A 23,576-nucleotide genomic window follows, 5' to 3' on the forward strand; every position below is an offset into this window, starting at 1 on the left:
GCTTGGAGCAGCCCTTTGCAAAACACTTCATCAGTTATTTCCCCCCTCCATGATTTTCCCTGCCAGGTTTTCTCTGGATGGCAAAGCTGAGTGGCTCTGCCTGAAACCAGAACTGACTCATGCCCCTAATGCCTATAAGAGATAGCACTTCTGACCCACAAAGGGGATCACTTTTCCACCAAATTCTCTCCACTTGGCTGTCAATATTTAGCTGAACTCCACTGTTTTGCTGCCCATCTCTAGAGCTGATGTGTTTTACTAATGGAAAAGGCATTCCTTCTCTTCTGCTGGGTTGGGTGGCCCACTGTGCCCATCTGAAGTACCATGAGATGTTAAACTTGTACTCACTTTAGTTTTAGGCTGTATCTGACTAGATGTTTACATGGTGATACACTAAAAATCTGTGCAAAATGCTCAAATATTAGCTTTACCAGCCCAGTGCAAAGTACAAGATTCAAACATTGTAACAGGCTATCCCGGGAACCGGTTGAGTCACCATCCCTGGAGGTATTTAAAAGACACGTCGATGTGGCGCTTGGGGATGTGGTTTAGTGGTGGGCTTGGCAATGATGGGTTAACGCTTGGACTCGATGATCTTAAAGGTATTTTCCAACCGGATTGATGCTATGATTCTGTGTGAAAAGCGAAGAGCTTACACTGCAAGGTGCCGGGTCCCTAGAGGAGGGGGCAGGATCCCTCGGGTCTGTGACCGCCTGGGCAGCCTGTCCTAAGATTTCGTGATTCCCCTCTCATCTCCCAGCCCCGGGCCGCGGATCCAAACCCCAGGGCCGGACTGAGAGGGTCTCCGGGCCGGGCGGGGGCTGCACCCGCTCCCACCGGGGCCGCTCCGGCTGTCAGACGGCTGCGGGGCTGCGCTCGCCTCCAGGATGCCCAGGGGAGGAAGGGGCACACTGGGGAGCCCTCCGGGACGGGCAGCGCTCGCCTCCAGGATGCCCACGGGACATGGGAGGAAGGGACACACTGGGGAGCCCCCCGGGACGGGCAGCACCCCTCTGCAGCGAGGGGAACGCGGCACTGGCTCCGCGCGGAGCTCTTCCCCCGGGATTGATCCGCCAGGGCGAGACCGGGACACGGCAGCGGGGCTGCTGAAGGAATACACCCGGCAGAACAGAGCTCTGGAGCGGGGCGCCGGAACCCCTGCCCGAGAGGAGACAAACTTCCCCGGCGGGGCCGGTCCGGACCCCCCGCCCCGCCCGCGCCCCGCCCCGGAACCGGGCGCGGCTCCCGCGGGCGGGCAGAGCCCGGCGGCTGCGGGCGGAGGGGCTGCTGTGAGGGGCTGCCGTGAGGGGCGCTGCCCGCGGCAGGGCCGGGGGCCGTGAGGGGCGCTGCCCGCAGCAGGCTCGGTGCCGTCCCCGCCGCAGGAAAGCCGCCGCGGTAAGGCCGAGCTCCGCCGGGGGCGATCGCGGGAGCGGGGTCCTCTGGGTCGGGAGAAGTTGGGCTAAGCCCCCTGCCGGGGCTGGGCATCCCCCGTGCCCCGCTGCCGGCCGCTGGGACCGGCCGGTGTCCGCGGAGCAAGGAGCTCAGCGGGCCGGAGCTGCGCCCTCACACCGGGTGAGGGACGCTGAGCGCAGGGGGAAGGAGGCGCCACAGCAGCAGGGAGGTGTAGGTGGGACCCAGTTTGGGCTGCAGGTGCGGCAGCGTCGCTGGGACGGGCCCCGCTGCCGCTCTGACGGGACACGGGAGAGGCGGGAGCCGGTCCGGGCTGCGGGTGCCACAGCGCGGTGTGTTTATAGGCGGGATGGAGTCCGGATTGCAGGTGCGAGAGTGGAGCACACAGGTGGGAGCGGGTCCCACTGCAGCCGCAGATGCACCGTGCGAGGGCTCGGGTGTTGGGATTGCCGTGCTGGGTGTCCTTCGGATGCCAGCTGCAGCCACACGGGGTATGGGTGCGATGTGGTCCCGACTGCACGTGTAGGTGCAACGTGGTGCGGGTTGCAGGTGTGATGGCAGCGGGATGTGGTCCTGCTGTGCTGGGCTGGCAGAGCATCTCCCAGCACGGAGTGCATGGATGGCGTGCCTGTGTCTGTGCTGGGCCACTTTCAGGCTTTTATTTTGATGGATTCTGTTCTGTTATCCAGTGGTTTTCAGACAAGGTCTCCCAAGTCCTGCCCGGTTTTCCCACATAGTTTTCTCCAGCCTCATCCTCCCTTTTGCTCAATAACTCTGCAGTGATTAAATGGCTTCTTGCAACATCGGTATACAGAGCTGAATTCCAGAGCTCGTGGGCGGGGAAGGAGTGCTCAGACATACTGATTTTAGAAGAAATAACCCAAAACGGTGCTCGTGGTTGTCCCTCCCTGTACCAGATCAGCACTGTGAACTGTAGATTCTTTTTTTGGATTCTTAAGACTGAAGAATTTCTCCGTGTAAACACAGTGCAAAAGATCTCAGGCTCCCGGGTAGACTGCAAGGAAACTTCTGGCTTGAGTTAATTGAAAAGGAAAGTTGGAGTCAGTAGAGTTACAGTGAGGTTGCCATCGTCCTACTGAACTTGCTCAGAATTTGGGCTGTCTGGCCACTAATCTCATTTCTCTTCCATCCACTTAAGCTTATTTTTCCACTAAACAGAGGCTGCCAAAACCAGAGGGCAGGGGGGAAGGGATTGCAACAATCTGTGAGGATATGAGATTTTTTTTTGGTCCTGTTATAAGTTAATAATCCCATTCTAGGCTGTGCTCCAAAAATATTGCTGAAAAAATGCAAGCAGTGTACAAGACCCATTGTATAAAAGATAATCTAAATGTAGGACAGGAAGAGACCTGGCAGGTCAGCAAATCTAAACACAGAATGATATTATGCCTTATTGCACACGACTGTAATTCATTTATTGCCAGCCTTCTGGGAAAAGGAAATTTCACACCTTAATAGAACTGATATTATAACCCTTTCTCCAATATATGGCTTTCTCTTACTTTATATTTGCGCTGTGGCTGCTTCGTTCTCCCTGCCTGGTGCTTTTCTCTTATCGGTGCAGAAATAGGAGTTGCATGCTTTCCTCTTTACTGTGCAATGCCAAACAAGCTCCAACTCGCTGTCTGCTCTCATGAAGCAGGCTCCAGCTTCTGCTGATCCCTGGCAGTTGTGAGCTGGGCTTCCTAATCTCTGAGTTCCCTGTGGATGAGCAGAGCTGCAGGGCTCAGAGGTCTGTCCTGCGCCTCTCATGTTTTTCTGACACCTCACCTAGAAATAAATCCCTCACCAGGTAGGTGCTGCAATTAACCTCCTCCTCAGGTTCCTCCTGTCCTGTGATGGGAGGTGGGAAGCTGGGATTTTCTTCTCCAGGTGTCCATCTGACTTTCGTTTTCTGCTGTCAGCTCTCATCATATTCCAGTCATTCTGTTAATCCCATTTTTATTGCATATCCCCATGCTCTGTGCTAGTTCAGTATTCCCTCAGCTTTCTCCCACTTGCTCTGTCATGAAGGGAGAAGTTAAGTAGGATGGAGTCTCCCTCACTTGCAGTAGTGACCCCTGCTAGACTCAGACTGACCTCTTCCGTTTCATTTTCTGTCTGATCCTTCTAGGTCTGTACCCTGTTTATTACAAACTTTTGTCTTTTGTTTGCAAACTTCTGATTTCACTGGACTGCACAGCAAATGGCTTCAAATGTGTTGTAAGCTGAACTTTATCCCTGTCTTGTGTGCCAGGTATGCTGAATAGTTTTCCCAGAATAGCTGAGCAGAAAATTTTTCTTACCAAAGCAAGCTAAGTTGCATTTTGTCCTTCTTTCCACCCAATTTACTTCCATGGCATAGAATATTAGATGTGGGGTTTTTCTGCAGTGATTATTCTGTTGATGAGGATGTTTAATCCCACCATTGTACTGCAGCCAGCTGTGAGTGGAAGATGGGTGTAATTCAGCAGTGGGGAGCAACACAATGCTGCAGGTTGGGCAGTGAACAACATTCATCGAGCTGAAACAGCTGAAGGAGCTTCAGACTTCATATCTGAGCTCTGGTTAAGCTCCCACTTGAATATCCTTGCTCTTAATATTTGCAGTAAGGTCTATCAATAATGATTCAGAGAAAATACCACTGAACCAACAAAGTCAGGTCATGGGGTCACACAGTGACACTGAACAAATCCAGCTCTGCTCAGTCCAAAATACTGCAGTTGGTAGGTGCAGATAAACATAAGGAGTTATCCCTGCTCCATTCATTAACATTGTACATTGCTTTTTATATAACTAGGTGAAAAATACCTAAATATTTTGCAGAAGGTAGACACAGCCCTGCAGCATGATACCCCTCGTGTCCAGTGCATGACTACCTGCTTCTGACCTAATATATTATAATCCCTTTGGCATTATCCACCAAGCTCAGGTTTATTCCAGTGTTTCTCAACACTGCCTGTGAGCAGTTTATCATACAGGGTTCATGAGCTTGGTCTTGCAGAGGCTGCCTTCATCTCCCAATGGCCAGAAAAAGCTCTGAGAGCACCAAGTGAGCAAACAATCTGTATTTTAATTTTACTGAGATTTCTCCAGTCCTGTGCTGCCAGCCAAAATGCTAAGAACAAATTCAGGGAAGTCACATCAAATTTTGAGTTTTGACTGTCTCTTTCTAACAAAGGGCAGCTTCATGCTCACAGGTCTGGTGTGCGGTTGTCACACCATTCCAGAGGTTCCAGTTCTGCAGGCGTGCTTTAAGGACTGGAGTGAAGCACAAATTGGGAATTTTAAAGAAAGCATTTGGGTGACTTTTCAGTACCTCTCAGATTCCTTGTCAAGGGCAGGTATCCTCTGGCTCCTTTTTCCTAGGAAAAAAATAATAACGAGCATCAGCCAAGCTTTATGATTGCTACCAGATAATGTCAGTGGTAGATGAGGTGATTTTATGAGACTGAATATGGAAGAAAATGGGGTGTGGGGTTCAAGCATGAGGCCCTGAGTCATTGCCTGGCATCCACAGGAGTTCCCAAAATTAAAAGTTAGTGATTGTGTAATGTGGCAGATGAACATTTGTTGGTGCTTTGTCAGCCAGCCTTTCACATCTGCAGGAAGCATCAGGAGAGCATCTAACAGCATGGTGGGTTTTCTGTTTGATGTAATGAACACATATTGTTCATGGATTCAGCTGTTTCTACTATTTTAATACCTGAGCTGACATTTCAAAGTGCTGGGAATGCTGGAGCCACAGATCAATGAAACTCTTAAGCAAGCAGTAGTGTTTGCAAAAAGCTCTGTAGCATTTAATGGTGTATTTCAAGGTCTCTGAAAAACCATCTGAGCTGATAAAGGACACCAGACAAAGCCAGAAAAGACTGAGAGACAGTGGATGAAGTCCTCATTCCAGCATTGGAGTTACTCAGCTGATTCCAAAATGTTTAATGACCACAAAAGAAACAGCTCACTTCAGAAGGGACATTGCTCCAGCACTTTGTCCAGTATCACAAGAACAGACAAATGCAGAGCTGCCAAATGCTGTAGTTGGTAAGGCCTGATGTTGAACTTGGCATGGTTGGAGCAATTATCACCAGGTGGTGCTACTTAGCATTGACTTCCCACTTGTTATTTTTACCAGGATCATTATTCAGCTGAGGTGTGAGCAGTATTAATTTTGTGGACTGTTAGAGGCCAGAGGAGGGATTTGCTCTTTGCACTGCTGTTCCATTGGAGCCTGTGGGCAGGTGTCCTCAGTCACTCCTTGGTGCTGAGAGTTTCAGCTGATGGTTTGCATTGCTGCTCACAGGGTACCTGCAGACTCTCTGACACTGATTTCACCCCAAACCCAAAAACTATTCAGCAAAGCCTTTGTTGCCTCTCCTGCTCCCAAGCTGATGGCTAATGCTAACACAGGACATCACTGGTGGCAGCTGGCCACCTTGGAGCTATGTGGGTCTCCACTTTTCCAGATGGGAAAGCTGAGTCACATTTTAACAAGCAAGGACAGCAGAGGAATTTGGAGATCATTCCAGGAAAGTGTGGGAAAGGAGGCATCCTGCAACCATAAAACCTCTATATTTAGTTGTACTTTAGGATGGAAAATATTGGTGATTTTGGCATTGCAGTGGTCCGATGATCTCCACTCCTGTTTGCACAGGGAGCCATGGCCACCTATCCCACCCCTTCCCTGTGTTCCCCAGAGGGAGGGACATTCCAGCCCCACTCTGTCCTGGGGACTGCAAGGCCAGCCCTTCCCTTGCAGGAGGCACATCCTCTCCCCAGCACACCCTGGCTGGCAGAGGGGATGAAGGGAGGGAAACAGCAGCAGCAGAGCCCCTTTTCTCTCTCCAGATCAATGAATAAGGTTGGCATCATCTTGATTTATTTATTTATCATTTTGGTGAGCAGCTCTGCTTTTGCCGATGCAGCAAAGGCATAACTGTTGCACTCACTCCGTGGGTTAAGTTGCATTATTTTTAATGAGGCAGCTATCTCCGTGCTGCTTCTGTTCTGCTGGCTTCCCCTTTCTGGGAGCTGTCTGCTCTTTGCTTGTCCTGCTTTTCTGTTAAGTCATTGCTGAGCATGGGCTGGAAGCAGTGAGCTAAGCATTAGCTTTATTTTCTGACAGAGGCCCCAGTTGGAAACAGAAGTTCCCATAGTACAGGGCAGCAGCTTTTTGTGAGCAGTGCTTTTCTTCCCACAGCCTACTAAGAAGTCAAACTGTGCAAATCAACTCATCTCACCTTCTGGCCCAGATCAAGGTACTTCCCCTAAATAAAAGGGTGGCCCCTGCTGCCAGAGGATTTACTCCCAGGAGTGGGTGCAGCCCTCAGGGGCTGGATGTGCCACCCAGGGCTGCAGGAGGAGAGGCAGAGCCACACAGCCCTCCTGGGCCATTCCTTGTGCATTGGCTCATCTCTTCCATCAGCACTGCAGTGCTGAGCCCGTTCCCTCTGTCCCAGCAGGTCCCTTGGGGTTCTGGGGTGCAGCTCTGGGGTTTTGCCCCGCTTGCAGCCCACAGCTGTACGCCCTGGGTGGCTGCATCAGCTGTGTGAGTAAGCCTCCCTCCTGCCCCAGACACAGCCACAATCTCCTCTGTGTGTTTCTAGCTCAGAAAAGGCTGATTCATTCTCTGAAGCAGATTAATTACTTCTGCTATTTAGAAAAGAGAAAAAAAAAAAGATAAATCCTTTAGAATTGTCGGCTTAACTTTCAACTGTGTGCATAATGCAGTGAAGCAAATCTGATCTGAGGCAGAGCAGAAAAGTTCACACTTTTTACAGTAAGAAATTGTAAGAATGCAATATTTACCTGTCATGTCAGCAGTGGGCTCTGCTATTTAGAAAGTATTTGTGAATGTGTTTTCTTGACTTATATGACAAATGGTGCAAATGTGAGCCTGCCATGAAGTTGAACTAGGGAACAAATGTTTTTATTCCCTGATACATTTTATAACTTGCTTCCTTTCTGGTTTGTGTCATGCCTATGTGGCAGCAGGCTCCCTGAGTAGCTCTCATCTGAAAACTGGCTGAGCTGCTCCATTTCTCCCTTGGAAGGCTGCTTTCCAAGCCTGTCTGGCTGTGCTCGCTTGTTTATGCACTGATGGGCTGTAGTTTCCCATTTCAGAACAAGCTGTCCAATATTCATGAGTTATTTTATATTTACCCAGTCCTGAAGCTTCTTTTATAAGCCTGGGGATAAATTTTGGGTTTTGTTGTTTCCATTACTGGAAATGGACTGAACCTCTGCAAACATTACCAAGCCTTAAATAAGGCCTCTATTTAAGGAAGGAAGGGAAAGGACTAACACAAAGCTAAATTGATTTGCAAGCCTGTAATTCCCAAACCCCTGTTCTGATAACACGTGTAAGAAAGCAAGCCCTATGTGAAGAGATGAATCACTTATAAAATTATATCCTAATATTCACTGTATATTAAATTACCAGACAAGTATAGTGATTTTCCTCTTGAAGATTAATGACAGCCACATGTTCATCTGGCATAAAGCACTGCAGCTCTTTGGACTATGCAAACCTGAGGGGATATGATTGAACAAGTGATTTCTTTGCAAAGAACAAAACAGTATCTAAAGTGATAAGGAACAACTGAGAAAGGTAAAAATGATAATCATTAGATATCCTGCTAGTATAGTAAGGTCATTTTGACCCAGCATGAGACCTTTCCCATGATCCGCAGTTGGTTGGGCCATACTAAAACCTCTTTACATTAATACAAAGACTGGGTTGGAACTGGAAAGTTAGTATCTAGGGGGACAATTTTGGGTCCTCTCAAAACAGCTGGAATGAGTACTGTAGCAAAATGAAAGGTTAAACGAATTAATGTTTTAGGATTACTGGGTTACAAAATAGGTTCTTCAAACTTTTTTACCCAGCAGTAGAGAAAATACTCTAAAGGCATCTTTGGAGTGGATTAATGTTGAAATCATGCTAAGCCAGCCTTCTTCAAGCATTTATTTTAAACAGCTCAGATGCTTAACTTCTTGAATTAGCAGCTGAGCAGGTTCTCTCATTAGCCTTGGTAATGTTCACATTCACACCAGCGAGCAGGAAAGTACCTGGCAGTATCTGGGGCTGGCCTCGTTAATGTGTGCAATACGTGCTTCACCCCTGCCATTAGGAGTCCTGGCTGTGGTCAGCCTTATCTGAACAAAAACACTCAGGATGTTTGCATTTGGGCTGTTCAGCAGATGAGATACCAGCCCCTGTGATTCAGCAGCAGCTGAATGGAAAAGCTGATCTTGGTAGAAGGGAATTGCATTTGCAACGTGCTTGGAGAACATCTGGAAAAACACTTCCCCCTTTCTGCACCATGCTGGTGTCTTGGGAGCTCTGTTCAGAAGGGATGTCTGTAAATATGGGTCTGGGTAGCTCTTTGGCTTAGTGATGCCCTCAACCCTTTCCTCTGTGGACCTCCAGCATCAGACTTGTTTTTAGGGAAGAGCTACTGCCTGCCTGAAGATCTTCACACTGTGCAGGGTTTGTGCTTGTGCTGGAAGGATACAGCTAAACCCTGGGCAGGCCCTGCTGCCTCTCTCCCTCTGGGGCAGGGCTCAGAAGGTCTTTTTTCTGTAATTACATCTTTTTTGCTGCTGCAGCACCAGCATGTGTACCAGGGAGCAGAGTCCAGCTGCTGTGGCACCCTTCATCCTGGCGGTGCCTAAGCACTTCCCCTGCAGCCTTGGCACGGGTGCACTATATGTTTGCAGGAAAAATAAACAATAAATGTTAGGCTTCTTAGCTGTGCTTAGCAGCACATACATCCTTTAGAAACCTGTACATGGCCCTGTGCTCTGGGCAGAACTGCTGGTGCAGTTTGGGATTTTGGCAGAGATTTTTGTCAACACCTTTCCAACTAAACTCCAGGTTCCTCACAGTTCATGGTTAAATCTTCACAGGAGGAAGCACCCTCCCCAAAACACCCTCCCCATGTTTCTTTCTTGCAGAAGCTTTCTACCAAAAGAACTGCAGAGCAAATGTTAAGGATGTTTTAAGCAGATCAACCCCATTAGATACAAAGTTCCCGGAAATATGCTACTGGCAGTAGCAGAATCTTTTATTTTTGTTATCTGAAGTATTCATCAGATATAGACTACTTCAGAAGGCTTTTTTTTTCCTCCTTTTAACATCTTCCAAAGTGAATGCATTCAGCCACAAAGCAATCAGAGAGCTGGTCTGTGACAAGAGAGCTGGAGGGATGTCAGTCTTCAAGGAGAGTAGAGAAATTCAGTAAGAGCCAGCAGCAGTCAGCTCTGCAGTCCTGTCTTGCTCCCCTGATTTCCTGAGGATGCTCAGATGTCTCTGCTCCCCACAAGGGAACAAACTGGCTGCTATCACTGTGCTGTCCCAGTACCTGGGAAGGTCATCATTAGTTCACCTCATTTACATCCCAGTAGCTCTTCTGGCATCTCCTGCTGCCCCCAGTGTATAATGTCATGTTGCTGAGGCCAGAAACCTTGTGGGCAGGGGGAGGATTTGACTCTTCCCTTTAAATTTTACTTCGCTCTCTCCCTAAATTTGTATGTCTTCATCCATGCCTAATACCCCTTCAGTGCCATTTCAGCACTTTGTTTGACACTGGTCCTTCTAACTCAGAGTTCAGTTCTCAAATGAACAGAGAAATTGAATTATCCAAGTTTATTTCCCTAATTTTCCCCCTGTAGACATGTAGTTGTTATCACTGGCCCCATGGGTGCCAGAGTACCCAACAAAAGCATCACAGAGATGCAGAGGTGAATATTGTATCTTGGATTCTTGAATAACATCTGTGCTGATGTTTAGTGATTTAGAAGGGAGTGATACAAGGCATTTTAGGCAGGATCACCTAGAAACAGCCATTGCAGCAGACCTCTGGCTGGCACAGGTCTCCCTGCCAGCCCAAAATGAGCTGGGTGTTCCTTTTCCAAAGCCCTTGACATGACTTCCTTGAAAAGACACTGGCATGGGAATGAATTTGTCACAGAAACATAGAGCAGTGAGAAGACACTGATTGCTGTAATTAGGAATAATCTGATTCCTAAAGGCAAATGGGTTGTATTTATGTCTGTTTAATTGGATTCCTGAATTTTGTGGTCTGGCCATGTGGGCAGTCAAGCCATTGCTCTGTGATTCTGAGGCAGCAGAGTGATACTCAAAAAGTAAAGGGTCTCTACTCTACTTGACCTAGCATGGAACTAAACTCTTAGTTCTTGATTTAATCTATTTGGTTTTGGTGTATTTACTATTCAGAGGACCACCAAATCATCTGCTAGAAAATTGGGGTAAAATTGGGCTGATTTGCTGGGGGAAAACCATTTAGCCCTCTCTCTGAGAAACTTGGAAGTTCAGTTCCATGTGGCCTGCAGAGGAACAGTGCAGCCCAAGAGCTGGTTTTCCTGCTTTTCAGCCCAATTTCTCCACTTCTGCTTTTTTGCTTTGGGGTTTTTTGGGTTTTTTTGTGGGGTTTTGTTGGGTGGGGTTTTTTTGGTGTCAGAAATAATGAAACGTTTCTCAAAGGAGAAGCATTTCTGCAATTTCTCGGATTCAGGTTTCAAATGAAACCTAATGGGACCTGACTGATAACCTTTTACATTGCTTCCATGGTTTTCAAGAACAGGAATTTGTACCATCACAATCCTTTCTTTGCAGGATTTTTTTTTCTCTTAAATTTTATTTTTTCCCCTAAAACCAGCTGTGAGCCTGGTCCTGCTCCCAAGAACCAGATTAGTGACTAATCTTTTGAGGCCTTGGGGATTACACTTCAGGACTGCATGAAATGTAAAGGGACATTCATTTGCTGCTGTAAAACCCATCCTGAATTAACAATAGTCTTGGATTGTATGGGCACACCCCCAGAGTGTTTCCTATGGCAGGATGGGGAATTATGCAGAGTCATTTCCTTGGACATTACATTGTTATGGTGAAACTGTTTTAGTTAGAAAGCAAGTGGGCAGTTTGGGCTCTTAAAGGCCAGCTGAATTTGGACCAAGGGGCAGACAGATCAGTGTATTTCTAATACTGGTGGAGTCGTGCTCATGTACACAAAGGCTTGAGTTTCCCACCTAAGGCAGGAAGGCTCTTGATGTGGGTTCCAACTTTTGATCTGGGAGGTTCAGTTCAGGGTAGAGCCTCACAGAGTAAGAAATAAACATTTGAAGCCTAACTGCTACCCCTGAGCCAGGCAGGAGGCTTATGCTGAAATGGGCCATGTTGAAATATTCACAATTTAATAATGACTGGGTTTCAGTTAACACCTCCCAAGGGGCTGAGTGGATGCATTTTGCAGCTGTGGCTCACAAACTAGCTTTCACATTAAATATCAGCCAGAAAGGCACAGAGATGTTTTCTGTAAAAAAAAAAGCTTTTAATGTCTTCAGAGCCTGCTCAGCCCATAAAGGCTGGGCTGAAGCTCAGCAGGACCTTAGTGGTGCCCAGTGAGAGCAGAATTGTTGTCACTGAGCCCCTGTCCAGGGGACACTGCCTGAGCTCCCAGCCTTTGCTGTCTGGCCCCTCTCCTAGGGTGGGCAGCCTTGGGTTAGACATCCTCAATATTTTAAGCTACTCTGGTTCTTTCAGCATTGCAAAGACCCCTGAGTCCTTGCACTGTTTAAAGCTCTGCTGCCACAAAGGCAGAAAACCCAGCTCAGCTTATGCAAGATGCAAGGGGCTGTCCCCACCCACAGCCGAGCTCTCCATCCCACCCCCTGCCCACTCTGCATCCTCTTTTTTCCTTCTCATTGTTTTTCCTTTCCTTTGCCAGATCATTGCCCTGCTTTGGTCATTTCCCTGCTTTGAGTCACCCCATGCCAGGAGTGCTTTCTCATATTGGGGCACAGACATGGAGTGGGGGCAAGGCTCCCACCTTGCCAGCCCACGGGGAAGTGACACCAGCCAGCCACCAGCACAGGGTGAATGAGGTTGACAAATGACATGCAAATGCCTTCCCTGGAGGCCACAGAAAAGTCACTTCTTGCACCTTTCTGGAGAGTGGTATTTGCATACTCTCAGACACTGACATCCTGTTGAACTTTCTTAGAGTGTGTGAATTATAAAGACACTCTTTGGGGATTTACAGTGTGTTGACTGAAGGTTGCTTGACGAGAGGAGGAGAGTAGGATCTGGCTGGGGAAAGGAGAGCTCACACAACTGGTTGAGAAGTATCCTTTCCTGTGGGAGAGACAATGGAATAATTTGGCTTCAGCTCTGAGGTAGGAATTCTTCCCTCTGACAGTTTTCTCTGTCCTCTTGGCATCCTGGGGAGGTTTTTAAAAACATCAGCAACAAAAAAAAAAGGCTATAAAAGGGTTTTGGCTGTCATATCTGCTTGTGTGACAGCTTCCCACAGAGCAGAAGCCAGGAGTCTTAGAAAGTTACCACTGCACTGTCCGTGTTGCTGGGTAACAGTTTCTGCTCCTCACATGACCCCAAATGATAATAATAAATTGCATCCCAAAATGCTGAATGGTGCTGAAATCGCTGGCAGATGGAGCTGCTGCCCCTGCCGGAGTGTGTGGGCATTGGAGCAGGGGAATCTCCAGACCCTCCTTGTTCCCATCAGAGTTTTCATGGGATCTGGACCCGAGTCTATTCCTTTCTGGCTGGAGCCAGGATGCCCCTCTGGCTCCTATGGGCCTGCTACAGCAGCAGTGGGGAAGGACTGGGGTGAGCCACTGGTGGCCCCATTTGGTGCAGAACTGGGGGCTGGCACCCTCTGCCTGGGGCCAGTGCTGGCCACCGCCGCACATCCCTCCAGGGTGGAACCTGCCAGGGGCTGTGATAGCACCTGAGGGTGCCCAGGGTTTGTACCCACCATGGAAAGCCTCTGATACTGGTTTGTCTGACTCACACAGATAAGCCACTTTCACCCCCCCAGTGGCAGTGGCCATTACAGAAACAAAGTCTGACAGCTGCACCAGTCTGGTTTAAACCTGGCTCACCCCCTTAAGGGAAGTGATTGTTGTCTCTTCACACTTAGAGTAACAAAGAGTGGTTTCCAACCCATTTGAAGCTAAGCTCGTGGAACCTCTCACATAAATAAGGGTTTAGAGGCCACTGAAGATCCTGACATAAATGTCCTTGAGTTTGATTTGTTTGTGGTCCTGTAGCAGCCCAGTGAGAAATGTGTTTATTTACTGAGGAAGAAGGCATTGGCAATTTTTTTCCCTTTGGTTAAACCTGGTGTAACTCCACTGCTAGCAGTACATATTGAATGGACACATTTAGCCATTTTGTGAGACATCACACAATAGTGTAGTCTGTAGTTGCCCAGGAGAGAAAAGCTGTGCTGGCACAGAGCATCCTGGTAGTGGTGAATGGGACTGAATCAGAACAACATGTTTTTCCTTTATTTGTGAAAGAATAAGCTATACTGGCAAAATACATACAAATTTTTACCAGTATGGCCACCCTTTGTCTGTGCACTGAAGTCCTTTTCTGGGAATTTGCAGAAGCCCTGTGCCAGGCCCACTCAGTGTGGATGGCACAGTTCCTGCCCACAGCTGCAGCAGGGTGTGTGTCCATGCTCCCTCATTTCCTAAAGACAAAATATTCCTCATAATGGTTTGCAGCACTGCTGAGGCCACAGCTGACCTGGGCTGTGTTGTGAGAGCTCCTGTAGGCTGTGCCAAAGCAAAGCACAGTGTGCCAGAGACCTTCTTCAGTGCTGAAGAGCAAAAGTGGGCATTCATTCCAAAACCTTTTCATTTTTTGATCATAAATCACACATTCTGGCTTCTGATACAGGTGATCTACAGAAAATGTAGATCCAAAGACTGCTGAGGCTGCTGGCCATGGCAGCAGAAGGACAGGGCAGCACTTGCTGGGGCAAGGTCTGTTGTGCAAACCATGCCTTTGGTTTGCTTGCCTGAATTTCCTACCATGCCCTTATCCCAGCTGCTCTGGGAGACTGAAAATGCTGCTGGCTCCTACAGACACTGATGGGCCCACACCGAGGGGTCAGGTTGGTGTCTAAAATAGAGATCTGTGGTTTCCCCAACTCATCTTGGTGCATGGGAGGATGGTTTGTTGGCCTTTGTGTGGGTGAGCTCTTCCAACACTGCGTAGGAAAACAACAGCACAAATGAAAGCAAAACGAGAGGTGAAGGAAACACATCACACTTCCAGAAGTGATTTTGGAAAGCACAAAGCCAGGATGTTGTTTCTTTTTAGGGACTGAGTAGTCTGACATGTTGCAAAATACAAAGGCTTGGCGTATTCCCAGCAGCAGAGGGAAAACTGGAGCTCCCTAGAAGTGAAACCTGTCATTAGCAGTCAGCCAGGCAGAACAGCTCCTGAGTGCCAGGAGCAGGCATGGAAGGCTGGGACCAAGCAGCATAAAGGAGCTTTCCTCACCCTGGCAGTCTTGTGGAGGGGAGCAGAGGGCTGTGAGGGCAGCATGTGGGATTGGGATGCTCCCAGAATTCTTCAAAGGGCAGCAAGGAGCTGCTGTTCCTCCTCACACACAGCAGCCCCAAAGTCCTGTTCTTCTGCATAGGCAGTGGGTCTGCTCCCCAAAAAATCAGAATAGTTTTGACCTGCAGTTTTTTCTCCCTTTTGTTTTCACTCAGTTATACTTAGCTGCCCTGAGAAATCTCTTTTCACATGTCCTCCCCAGTCCTTGCTGTGATCCGTGTCATCCTGGAGGCATGTAATAATTTAGACTGAAAGCTGTGCTCTGCAGCTCTGTTCTCTGCAGCTTCACAGGATGGAGGAAGTATTGATGTGCCCTGATTTATCTCCCACAGATGTCATCTCCCTAGGAGTGGACTTGAAGGACAGAGAGGCACAGAAAACTGAATCTGGGAAGCGCCTGATTTAGAAAGAAAGGAGGAGAAAATTTTACAGACCAGGTTGGATGGATGCAGGGAACATTATAACTGTGCAAACCCAGTGATCCAAGGAGTTGGCACCATGAATTGTGAACACAAGCTCTCAGGATATCTTAATGTTTCCCAAAGCAATCTCCTAAAATTAAGAGTACTTTTATATTGATGCTGCTTTAGACCTTATAACAACCTTCCAATATCTGAAAGGGTCCTAGAGGGAAGCAAGAGAGAGACTCTCCATCAGGAACTGTAGTGACAGGATGAGGAATAATGGGTGCAGATTGAAAGAGGGGGATATTTTTTACTGTGAGGGTTGCTAGACACTGTCACAGGTTGCCCAGGGAGGTTGTGGATGCCACAACCCTGGCATCCAGGCCAGGCTGGGTGGGGCTTTGAGCAGCCTGGTCTGTTGGGAGATGTCCCTGCCCATGGTAGGGGAGATGAGACTAGATGATCTTTAGAGTTCATTCTAACCCCTTAGCATTCTGTGGTTCCCCATCAGGGCTAACCAGCTTCTGAGGGTGAGAAGATAGGAGAGGATTGCATTTAGTGCATGTAGATGTGGCACTTGGGGACATGGTTTAGTGGTGGGCTTGGTGGTGCTGGGTTAATGGTTGGGCTCGATGATCTTAGAGGTCTTTAACCTAAGCTAAAGTGTTCTGTGTTTTTTGTTGTGGCTGTGAGTGTTCCCACAGCAGCAGGCACAGACACACTGTCAGTGCCCAGGGGAGCAGCACCCAGCCCCAGTGCTGAGCAGGCAGCTGGGGAGGCAGAACGTGGGGGCTGCAGGCATGGTCAGACACAGGGGACATTGGGGACATTGCTTCCACCGTCACAGCTCCATCTGTGCCCTGGGAAACAAAAAGCAAAGCTCCCTGTGGCCTTCTGCTGGCAAAAGGTGAGGTGTATTGTTGTCCTGTCTGGTTTTGACAGGGCATTTTCCTTCCCTTGGCCAGCATAGTTTAAATAGCCTCTGTGAGGCAGCCAGATAGATGTATTCCATTTCAGTCCTTGTCTGTCTCACTCTGCTGAGATAATTTACCTGCTAACAAGCTCCTGTGGTCAGAGATAAAAGGCAAAACCAGCAGCCCTTTAAGGATGTATCTGAAAATCTTTGCAACATTTTCCTTCATGGAAAATATGGAAAGATGTTACATTCACAATATATCACTCTTATCTGTGTTTGTAAACAGATTTATCACACCATCTGCAAAGTCGTATTGCCATCTCCTCCATATTCATTTCCTTCCCATTTATATCGTACAGCTCCTGTTTATTTTATTCCCTTTTTACAATTAGATACATTAGCTACCTTTATCCTTTCCTGCAAAAAGGGTGCATTCTCAGTGGGGAAGAATATTGAATCAATCCAATTTGTTCATTTTAGTGCATGAAAACACAAGCCAGGGCTGTTTGGAGAGGTGATGCCCGCTTCTGTTTCTCATCTCTTCACATCTGTGTGGAGCAGGTGGGAGGGAAGGATAATTCAGAACAAATCTGCTGGTAAACAGGATGCTCTCTCGGTATTTCCTGCCTCCTGTTGCACTGGTGGAGCTTAATTTTCAGGAATCAGCTAAGCCTGAGGTCAATAATGCTGTTGTAATTTCTCTGACTTGCTGTAGCTGATACAGTATAATGCAAATACAATATAATGAGGCATTCATACATCTGGGAGCAAAAAGTCAGCCTGCTTTGTTATCTGGCTGGATAAGAAATGTTTGTTCACGTTCAAATGAAAAAAAGTGATTTGCTGAGTATAAATAAAGTCATACAAGAGAAGAGGAGCTTGCAGGTGGCAGCCACTTCTGCAGCCCCAGGGGCTGACCAGCACCCAGGTCAGATGGTTCTCAGTACTGCCCTACATTGAAGGACAGCTTGGCCCCAGCACTGGAGAGAGATGTCTGGGCTCCATGCACAGTGTGGAGGAGAATTTGACTGCAGGTGGACTCTCCAGCCCCAGGGCTGTAGATTTGCAGTCACTATGACTGGTGAGAGGTGTGGGATACTGCCCCATCCCCAGGGCTGTGAACCTGGGGCAGGAAACTCACTGGAGGGCTTCGCTCCCTCCAGTGAGGAAGGTATTTCTATTCTCCTTTGCATCAAGCCTAATCCAAATTCCTGGGCTTGAATACTGGGGTTGACTAATCCCAAAAAGAATTTTACCAAGAGTGAGTAAGGGCTCTGGACTGCAGGAAGTGGTGACAAATCTTGGAAACTCAAGCCTGTGCTTTGGCAGGGAGGTTTGTTTGGGGATTGGTTGTGTTGGTTTTTTTATGGTCCTTTTTATCACTTTTCAGCTGTACAGTGTGTTCTCAGATGGTATATTTGCCACTTCATGTTTTTGGATCGTGACCATCATTTTTTCAGCTAACAGAACAGGGAGCAACTGGGTGCTTGGCCAGCTTCTTTCCCACTGAAGCAAAAGAAAACTCTGCAAGAGGGTTTCTCTAGAGCTCTCTAAATGGATCTTCTGTCACCAAATCCTGCTAACTCTTCCACCCCTCTGACCTCTCAATGCAGACTTTGATGCTGTGAGCTGCCAGAAAGTCCCACCATCACATTTTCTCGGGGAAATTTTTAAAGTGCCCTACCCCATCACACTTTGCATCTTTCCAAGAGGCATTTTTAGGCCTATAATATCATGCCTGTCACTAATCAGTGAGCAAGTCTTTTGACTGTATATTTGCCAAGGGGAGATTGCCAAAGTGACTCTTTGGGTAAAACAGAAGCCATGCAGCTCTGCTGCAGGGAAGGAGCCAGGACTTTCCTCAATGGCACAGTCCCCAGGAAAAATCACAAGGCAGGCTTTAAAATGAGATTTTTTTCTAACCAGTGTAAAGGGTCCATCCTTTATGTTGGCTTTCTGGAAACAAAACCTTCCAGAGATTACTTGGTTTAGATTTTCAAGCATTTTTTCTAGTCACTGTTGGGCTAGAAAGCCTTGTGCTCAAGCTGGGAAGGGAAAATAGGAGTCTCTTATAATCTCCTCAGTCCCCTAAATTCTGAGTTTTGGGGCCAACTGGCCCCAGGTTATTTTGAGCTCTTTGCAGGCTCAGCAGCTCAGGGGAACAGAGGTACTGGTGGTGTGGCAGGATGGGGAGGTAGCATCAATTTTTGTGGGGAAAACTGTCATCTATGGGAGTAATTCAGCTTTAAAACAGAATCACAGATTCACAGAATGTTCTGAGTTGGAAGGGACCCACAAGGATCATCAAATCCAACTCTTAAGTGAAAGGCCCATATGGGGATCAAATCCACAGCCTTGGCATTATTAGCACGGTGCTCTGACCAACTGAGCTAATCTCAGTGGCCAGAACCATTGCATGCAGCCTTGAAAAGGACCTGCATTGTGTGCCTTGATCCCTGTGAGTCTGAAAAATAATAATCCTGCCTAAAACCATAAAATCTACACTTGGCTTTGCAGTTTCTGTGTGTCTGGATCAGTTCCTGGCCTTCCTTGCTGCTGATGGTCTGGCTGGACAGGCCATGTCCTCCAGGGAGACGGGCCATTGCTCCCCATCTCCAAAAAACTGCTCTGCTGTTTTTATAGCCAGCCTCCTGCTGCTGTACCTGCGCTCACAGCCTGTCAGGCTCTGACATTATCAGGCATGAACACCATGTGTACAAACATATTTGCTATTACAGCAGACAGGAAGAGATTAAGTGAGTGCTATAAAATTAACCTCAACATCAGTCAAAAGAAATAAAAGCGAAAAAGGAACAGGGTAATCAGATGCTCTTATGAGCAGGATATGCTCAAAATTATTTCTCCATCCCATTACAAATGCTTAGAAACTGCACAGCCTCTCCAGCACAGTGAGATTTTGAAGTGGTTTAATGGGCATTAGGAGTTCAGAGCTGATAATGCTGCTTCCAACCTTTTCCTTTCACTGCATGAAAACAGGTAGTGGCAATTGACTGGTGCAAATTGGCTACTTTTAAAGCTGTGTTTGCTGGCTTGGATGTGCTAGAAGTCTCTCCACAGAGTCTTCAGAGCCTGAATGTAATGTGTGTGGGTAAGGTGGGGATATATTGAGTTTCTTCAAGAGAAGACTGGCTCCAGTGTATGTGCTACATGCTGGAGAGCTCGGACCTGCTGTAGTAAATTACCTGCAGTAATTTACATCCCAATTACTGATTAAATACTAATTAAATTACTAATTAATTTACTAATTAAAAAGCAGGGCTACTGGATCATTTTTGGTCAGTCCAGACAAACATCTCACTTTGTCTTTTTCTTTCAGAACAAGCCATTCACCATGTCAATCAAAAAGGAAGGTGCCCACAAGAAGTGGGCTGCCCTGAAGGAGAAGCTTGGGCCCCAGGAGACCGACCAGTCAGAGGCCAACCTGGAAAATGCAGAGCCAGAGCTGTGCATCCGTCTGCTGCAAATGCCCTCAGTGGTGAACTACTCCGGGCTGAGGAAGAGGCTGGAGAACAGTGATGATGCCTGGATGGTCCAGTTCCTGGAGCTGTCTGGGCTGGATCTCCTCCTGGAGGCCCTGGACAGGCTGTCAGGACGAGGAGTGGCCAGGATATCTGATGCCTTGCTTCAGCTCACCTGCATTAGCTGTGTGAGAGCAGTCATGAACTCCCACAAAGGCATAGAATACATTGTGAGCAACGAGGGCTACGTCAGAAAACTCTTCCAAGGTGAGAGGACACCTTCCTGCTTCATCCATCACATGCAGCACTGGGGGGGGCACTTTCCTGTTGCTTGTCCTCCTGCCCTGCACCAGGCTAGTTGGAAATGGTTGGTCACAACTGATTAATGGGATTGTTTTCTTCTTTAAAATAAAACTGCTATGAAATCACACTGCCTTTGCCACCTGGTGCTATTTCCACACAAATATTGTCATAGTTTGCTGAGAAGCTGGGGATAAACCCAGCCTTACCTGTATACAGGCATGAGGAATCTTCAACCCTTTGGTTGTCAGCAGATGTTTGCTGTTCAGTCTTTGAGAGCCCCAGGGGCAGAGGAAAGGAACTGAAAGGGCTTGCAGTCTTGTAGCCTGTAAAGAGGAGGGAAAGTGGCATGTTTGGACTCAAGAGAGCCTGCTTTGTGTGCTGCTCACCCTGCTCCTCCTGGAAGATGGTGGGTAACACCACTTACATTCTCTTGCCATTCACTTGGCTCATCATTAGCTTTGAAATTCATCAGGGCATCTTGTAGGACTTATTGTACAGCACTTAATGGTGCTGGTGCTGGAAGGATAACTTCTGTTCCCAGAAACCCTTATTAATAGCTTTCTAAAATGCATTTAGTCTGAAAGCTGATTTGCTTCCTTCTTCAGTTTTGAAGTCCCCTTCTTCCCTCTTCACCCTGTGTTTTCTGAGTCTATATATGGACCTGGCATTTTTGTATTGTGAAAACAGGGGGTATCCTGGATTTTCAGTGTTGGAGCTTCTTTGTGCTCTAATATAGGAAAAATAAGACAGCCTGATGCATTCCCTCCCAGCTCCCAGGGCTCACAGAGAAAGAGTAATGCAAAAAGGGAATACATGGGACCCATTGGAACAATTGCTCTAACTCATATGCATATTGAGCTTTTCTGCACAAAAAATAAGTGTCATTAATCAAAGAAAATTGTTCATCTGCTGTTCTAGAAAATACCCATATGTGAAAATGGGAAATAAATTCCATGAGTGCTGAAAAATCTTGGCTGCTGTTGCAGCATGTCAGTGGGACATGGAAAAGAGGAATAAGCACAAGCTGCACCAAAATGCCAAAGGGATACCTTTAGCATTTACTGTTCCCACTAGAAGTTACCATCACATAATGCTATTGGGATGGGATATCTGTACATCAAGATATTTCTCTTCCCATCTTCCATTGTTCTGGGTCCCCTCCTTCAGTCTCTTTTCTACTACTGCTCATAATTCATGTAGCAGAAGACGCTGAGATTCAGAACATTAATGTCATTATAAATTCTGCTTTGTTTTTTTCTGTTTTTCCCACAGCACTTGACACAACTAATGTCATGGTGAAAAAGCAAATATTTGAGCTCCTGGCTGCACTGTGCATTTACTCATCAGATGGGCACTCTTTGGCTCTGGATGCTTTGGACCATTACAAGGCAAGTGTTTGGTTGGAGCAGAAGGAATGGCTCAGTTTTGATCCATGCAGACAGACCCATATACCATAGAAAAGGGTGGGAATAAAGTTTATTTTGCATTGTTTTGGTAAGAGAAATAGAGGTTTATAAAGTGAAAGCTGTAGGAAGTTTTTTGTGATCAGTGTAGGTCTGTGGTGCTGTTCTGTGACTTGCGTGGACAGATGACTGCCACTCAACCACAAGGTGCTTTCTGGCAACAAAAGCAGCACCAGATCAGCAGAATAAATGGTGCCACATCCACAGGTTTCACTGCCCACGAGCTCAGGTACATGCATCAGTTACCAGAAAGCACAAAGGGATCCAAGAGGTGTTTTCAGTCAGCCCCTGCTCCATAATGGAGGAGTGCTGCTTTTACCCATCTTCCTGTCCTGTGCACAGTGGGATAGACTGAGGATTTCAGATGCTAATTCCATCTGAGAGCTTGCACCACCCTCATGGGCATTTCTGTCTGTATGGACCATCCTTGTCATAATATCAGTTGTGTTTCCCTCAGAGTGTGAAGAACCAGCAGTACCGGTTCAGCATCATCATGAATGAGCTGTCCAACACAGACAACGTGCCCTACATGGTGACACTGCTGAGTGCCATCAATGCCATCATCCTGGGCAAAGAAGAGCTAAGAACAAGGACACAAATCAGAAACGAGTTCATAGGTAAGGATGTTTGTTACACCTTTCCCTGGAGAAAGTCAGTTACCAAATGGTCACTTTTTTTTCAGATGCATCCATAAGGTGCCTGAAGAGGCTGGGCAACAAAACTGCAGATATTCATTTTCTTCTTTCTTTTGTCCTTTATTCTCAACAGCCTTTCTGTCAACAGATTTTTTTTACTTTGCTGCTTTCCCATAGCTTTGATCTTTTCTGGAATCCCAGCAGCACTGTATCACTTGAGCTTCTTCAGAGTATTTCTATAACCAACCATCTTATGTGGCCACATTTCCATATATTGCAGCTACTTGTGAGAGTTGATAAAGTTTCTTCACTCTGTGTCTACTCAGTTGAGCCACAGAGGCTTTCGCATGGTTCAGAACTTTCCAACTGCTAGAATCCCAGCCTCCTAGGTACCATTGTTGGGATTCACCTCACATGCTGAGTGCATCTGAGTTGGTGAGCCTGGGTTCCATTTCTCTCCATGGAGATCAAGGAATATTGCACGGTATCAGACTGATTTTAGATATCTAACTTGGACAGAGGTCCTTCATGCCTCAAAAGTGTCTGTGTCACTCAATAACCCCAGGGGGGTTGTACAGTGGTTCACACAGGTTCTGCAGATGTGTGCTGTGGTGTCTCATCATTTACCAGATGACTCTACCCACTTTTTTTACCCCACTATCCATCTGAAGATATTTTCACTTTTTCTCTCTACAAAAAGTGTTTATGAACATAACATATATAAAGATCATAACAAATGAGTACCAAGTGGGTCATAATGCAACTATATCTATTTTTTTCACCTGCCAGGGCTTCAGCTGTTGGATGTTTTAGACAAGCTAAGGTAAGGATCTCTACTTAATTTTTTTTTTAATGAGATTGACAGTGAAGTAGCTTTGGAAACTTAATACTTATCCAGCCTTCTGTTGTGTGAAGTGCAGTGTGCTTGGGTGGAGTGGACCATGCTTGTGTGCACCCATTCCGTGGGAGCTAGAGGCATTTGGCCAGTGTTAAGATGCTCTTGCCAACCACAGTGTCACAGGGACAGCTGTTGGCACAGATGGCATGCACAGAGGCTCTAGGCACAGATGGAGTGGCAGTGTCCTCATTGAGGCTGTTTCAGACTGAATCTGAAGCAGTGCTGTGGGCTCACTGAGCAGCTCACTCTGTTGAGCACCCCTTCACTGCTGCTGCTGCTGGTCCCAGAAGCATCCAGCTAAAACAATTTACTAATGCATATCTGAATGTAATTTAAAAATTATGTTCTATCAGAAACATCTGTGCAAATTCTAGAATGCAGTTTATGTGAGTTGCAGTTATCCATGTAACTGAAATTGCTCTATCCAACACCGTAAAAATGAGGGAAAAGAAGATCTTTTATTAGAGCAGCAACTGTAAAATTCTAACACTGAGTGGTCTTGAGAGTGCTGAAAAAGTCAGGTTTTTTTAATCCAGTTTTGAATAACAGAGAAGGAAGTTTTTCAGATAGAAACATCACTGGAATATTTTCAATTAGTCTTGACTTTAAAAAAATGGAGGTGGTGGCCTGGTTTCAGAAAGGTCAGAATGCCACTCTCTTGTTACAGCT

General features: G+C 47.0%; 1 protein-coding gene across 1 annotated transcript; it reads left to right on the forward strand.

Annotated features, from left to right (window-relative positions):
* Nucleotides 1–1,276: 1,276 nt before the first annotated feature.
* LOC115904673 (inverted formin-2-like) lies at nucleotides 1,277–22,836 on the forward strand. The gene is made up of 5 exons (XM_030950244.1): nucleotides 1,277–1,395; nucleotides 19,467–19,875; nucleotides 21,184–21,299; nucleotides 21,832–21,991; nucleotides 22,799–22,836. Exons 2-5 carry the CDS (start codon nucleotides 19,482–19,484, stop codon nucleotides 22,834–22,836), a joined length of 708 nt encoding a protein of 235 aa, XP_030806104.1. The 5' UTR covers nucleotides 1,277–1,395; nucleotides 19,467–19,481.
* The last annotated feature ends 740 nt before the right edge of the window (nucleotides 22,837–23,576 follow it).

The sequence above is a fragment of the Camarhynchus parvulus genome, chromosome 5 (genome assembly GCF_901933205.1).
Source record: "Camarhynchus parvulus chromosome 5, STF_HiC, whole genome shotgun sequence".
In the NCBI taxonomy this organism is placed as follows: Eukaryota; Metazoa; Chordata; class Aves; order Passeriformes; family Thraupidae; genus Camarhynchus; species Camarhynchus parvulus.

Coding starts and splice junctions, on each gene's coding strand:
- LOC115904673 (XM_030950244.1), top strand. CDS start 19,482: ATGTCAATCAAAAAGGAAGGTGCCCACAAGAAGTGGGCTGCCCTGAAG. Junction 19,876..21,183: donor CGTCAGAAAACTCTTCCAAG/GTGAGAGGACAC, acceptor TTTTTCCCACAG/CACTTGACACAACTAATGTC. Junction 21,992..22,798: donor AATCAGAAACGAGTTCATAG/GTAAGGATGTTT, acceptor TTCACCTGCCAG/GGCTTCAGCTGTTGGATGTT.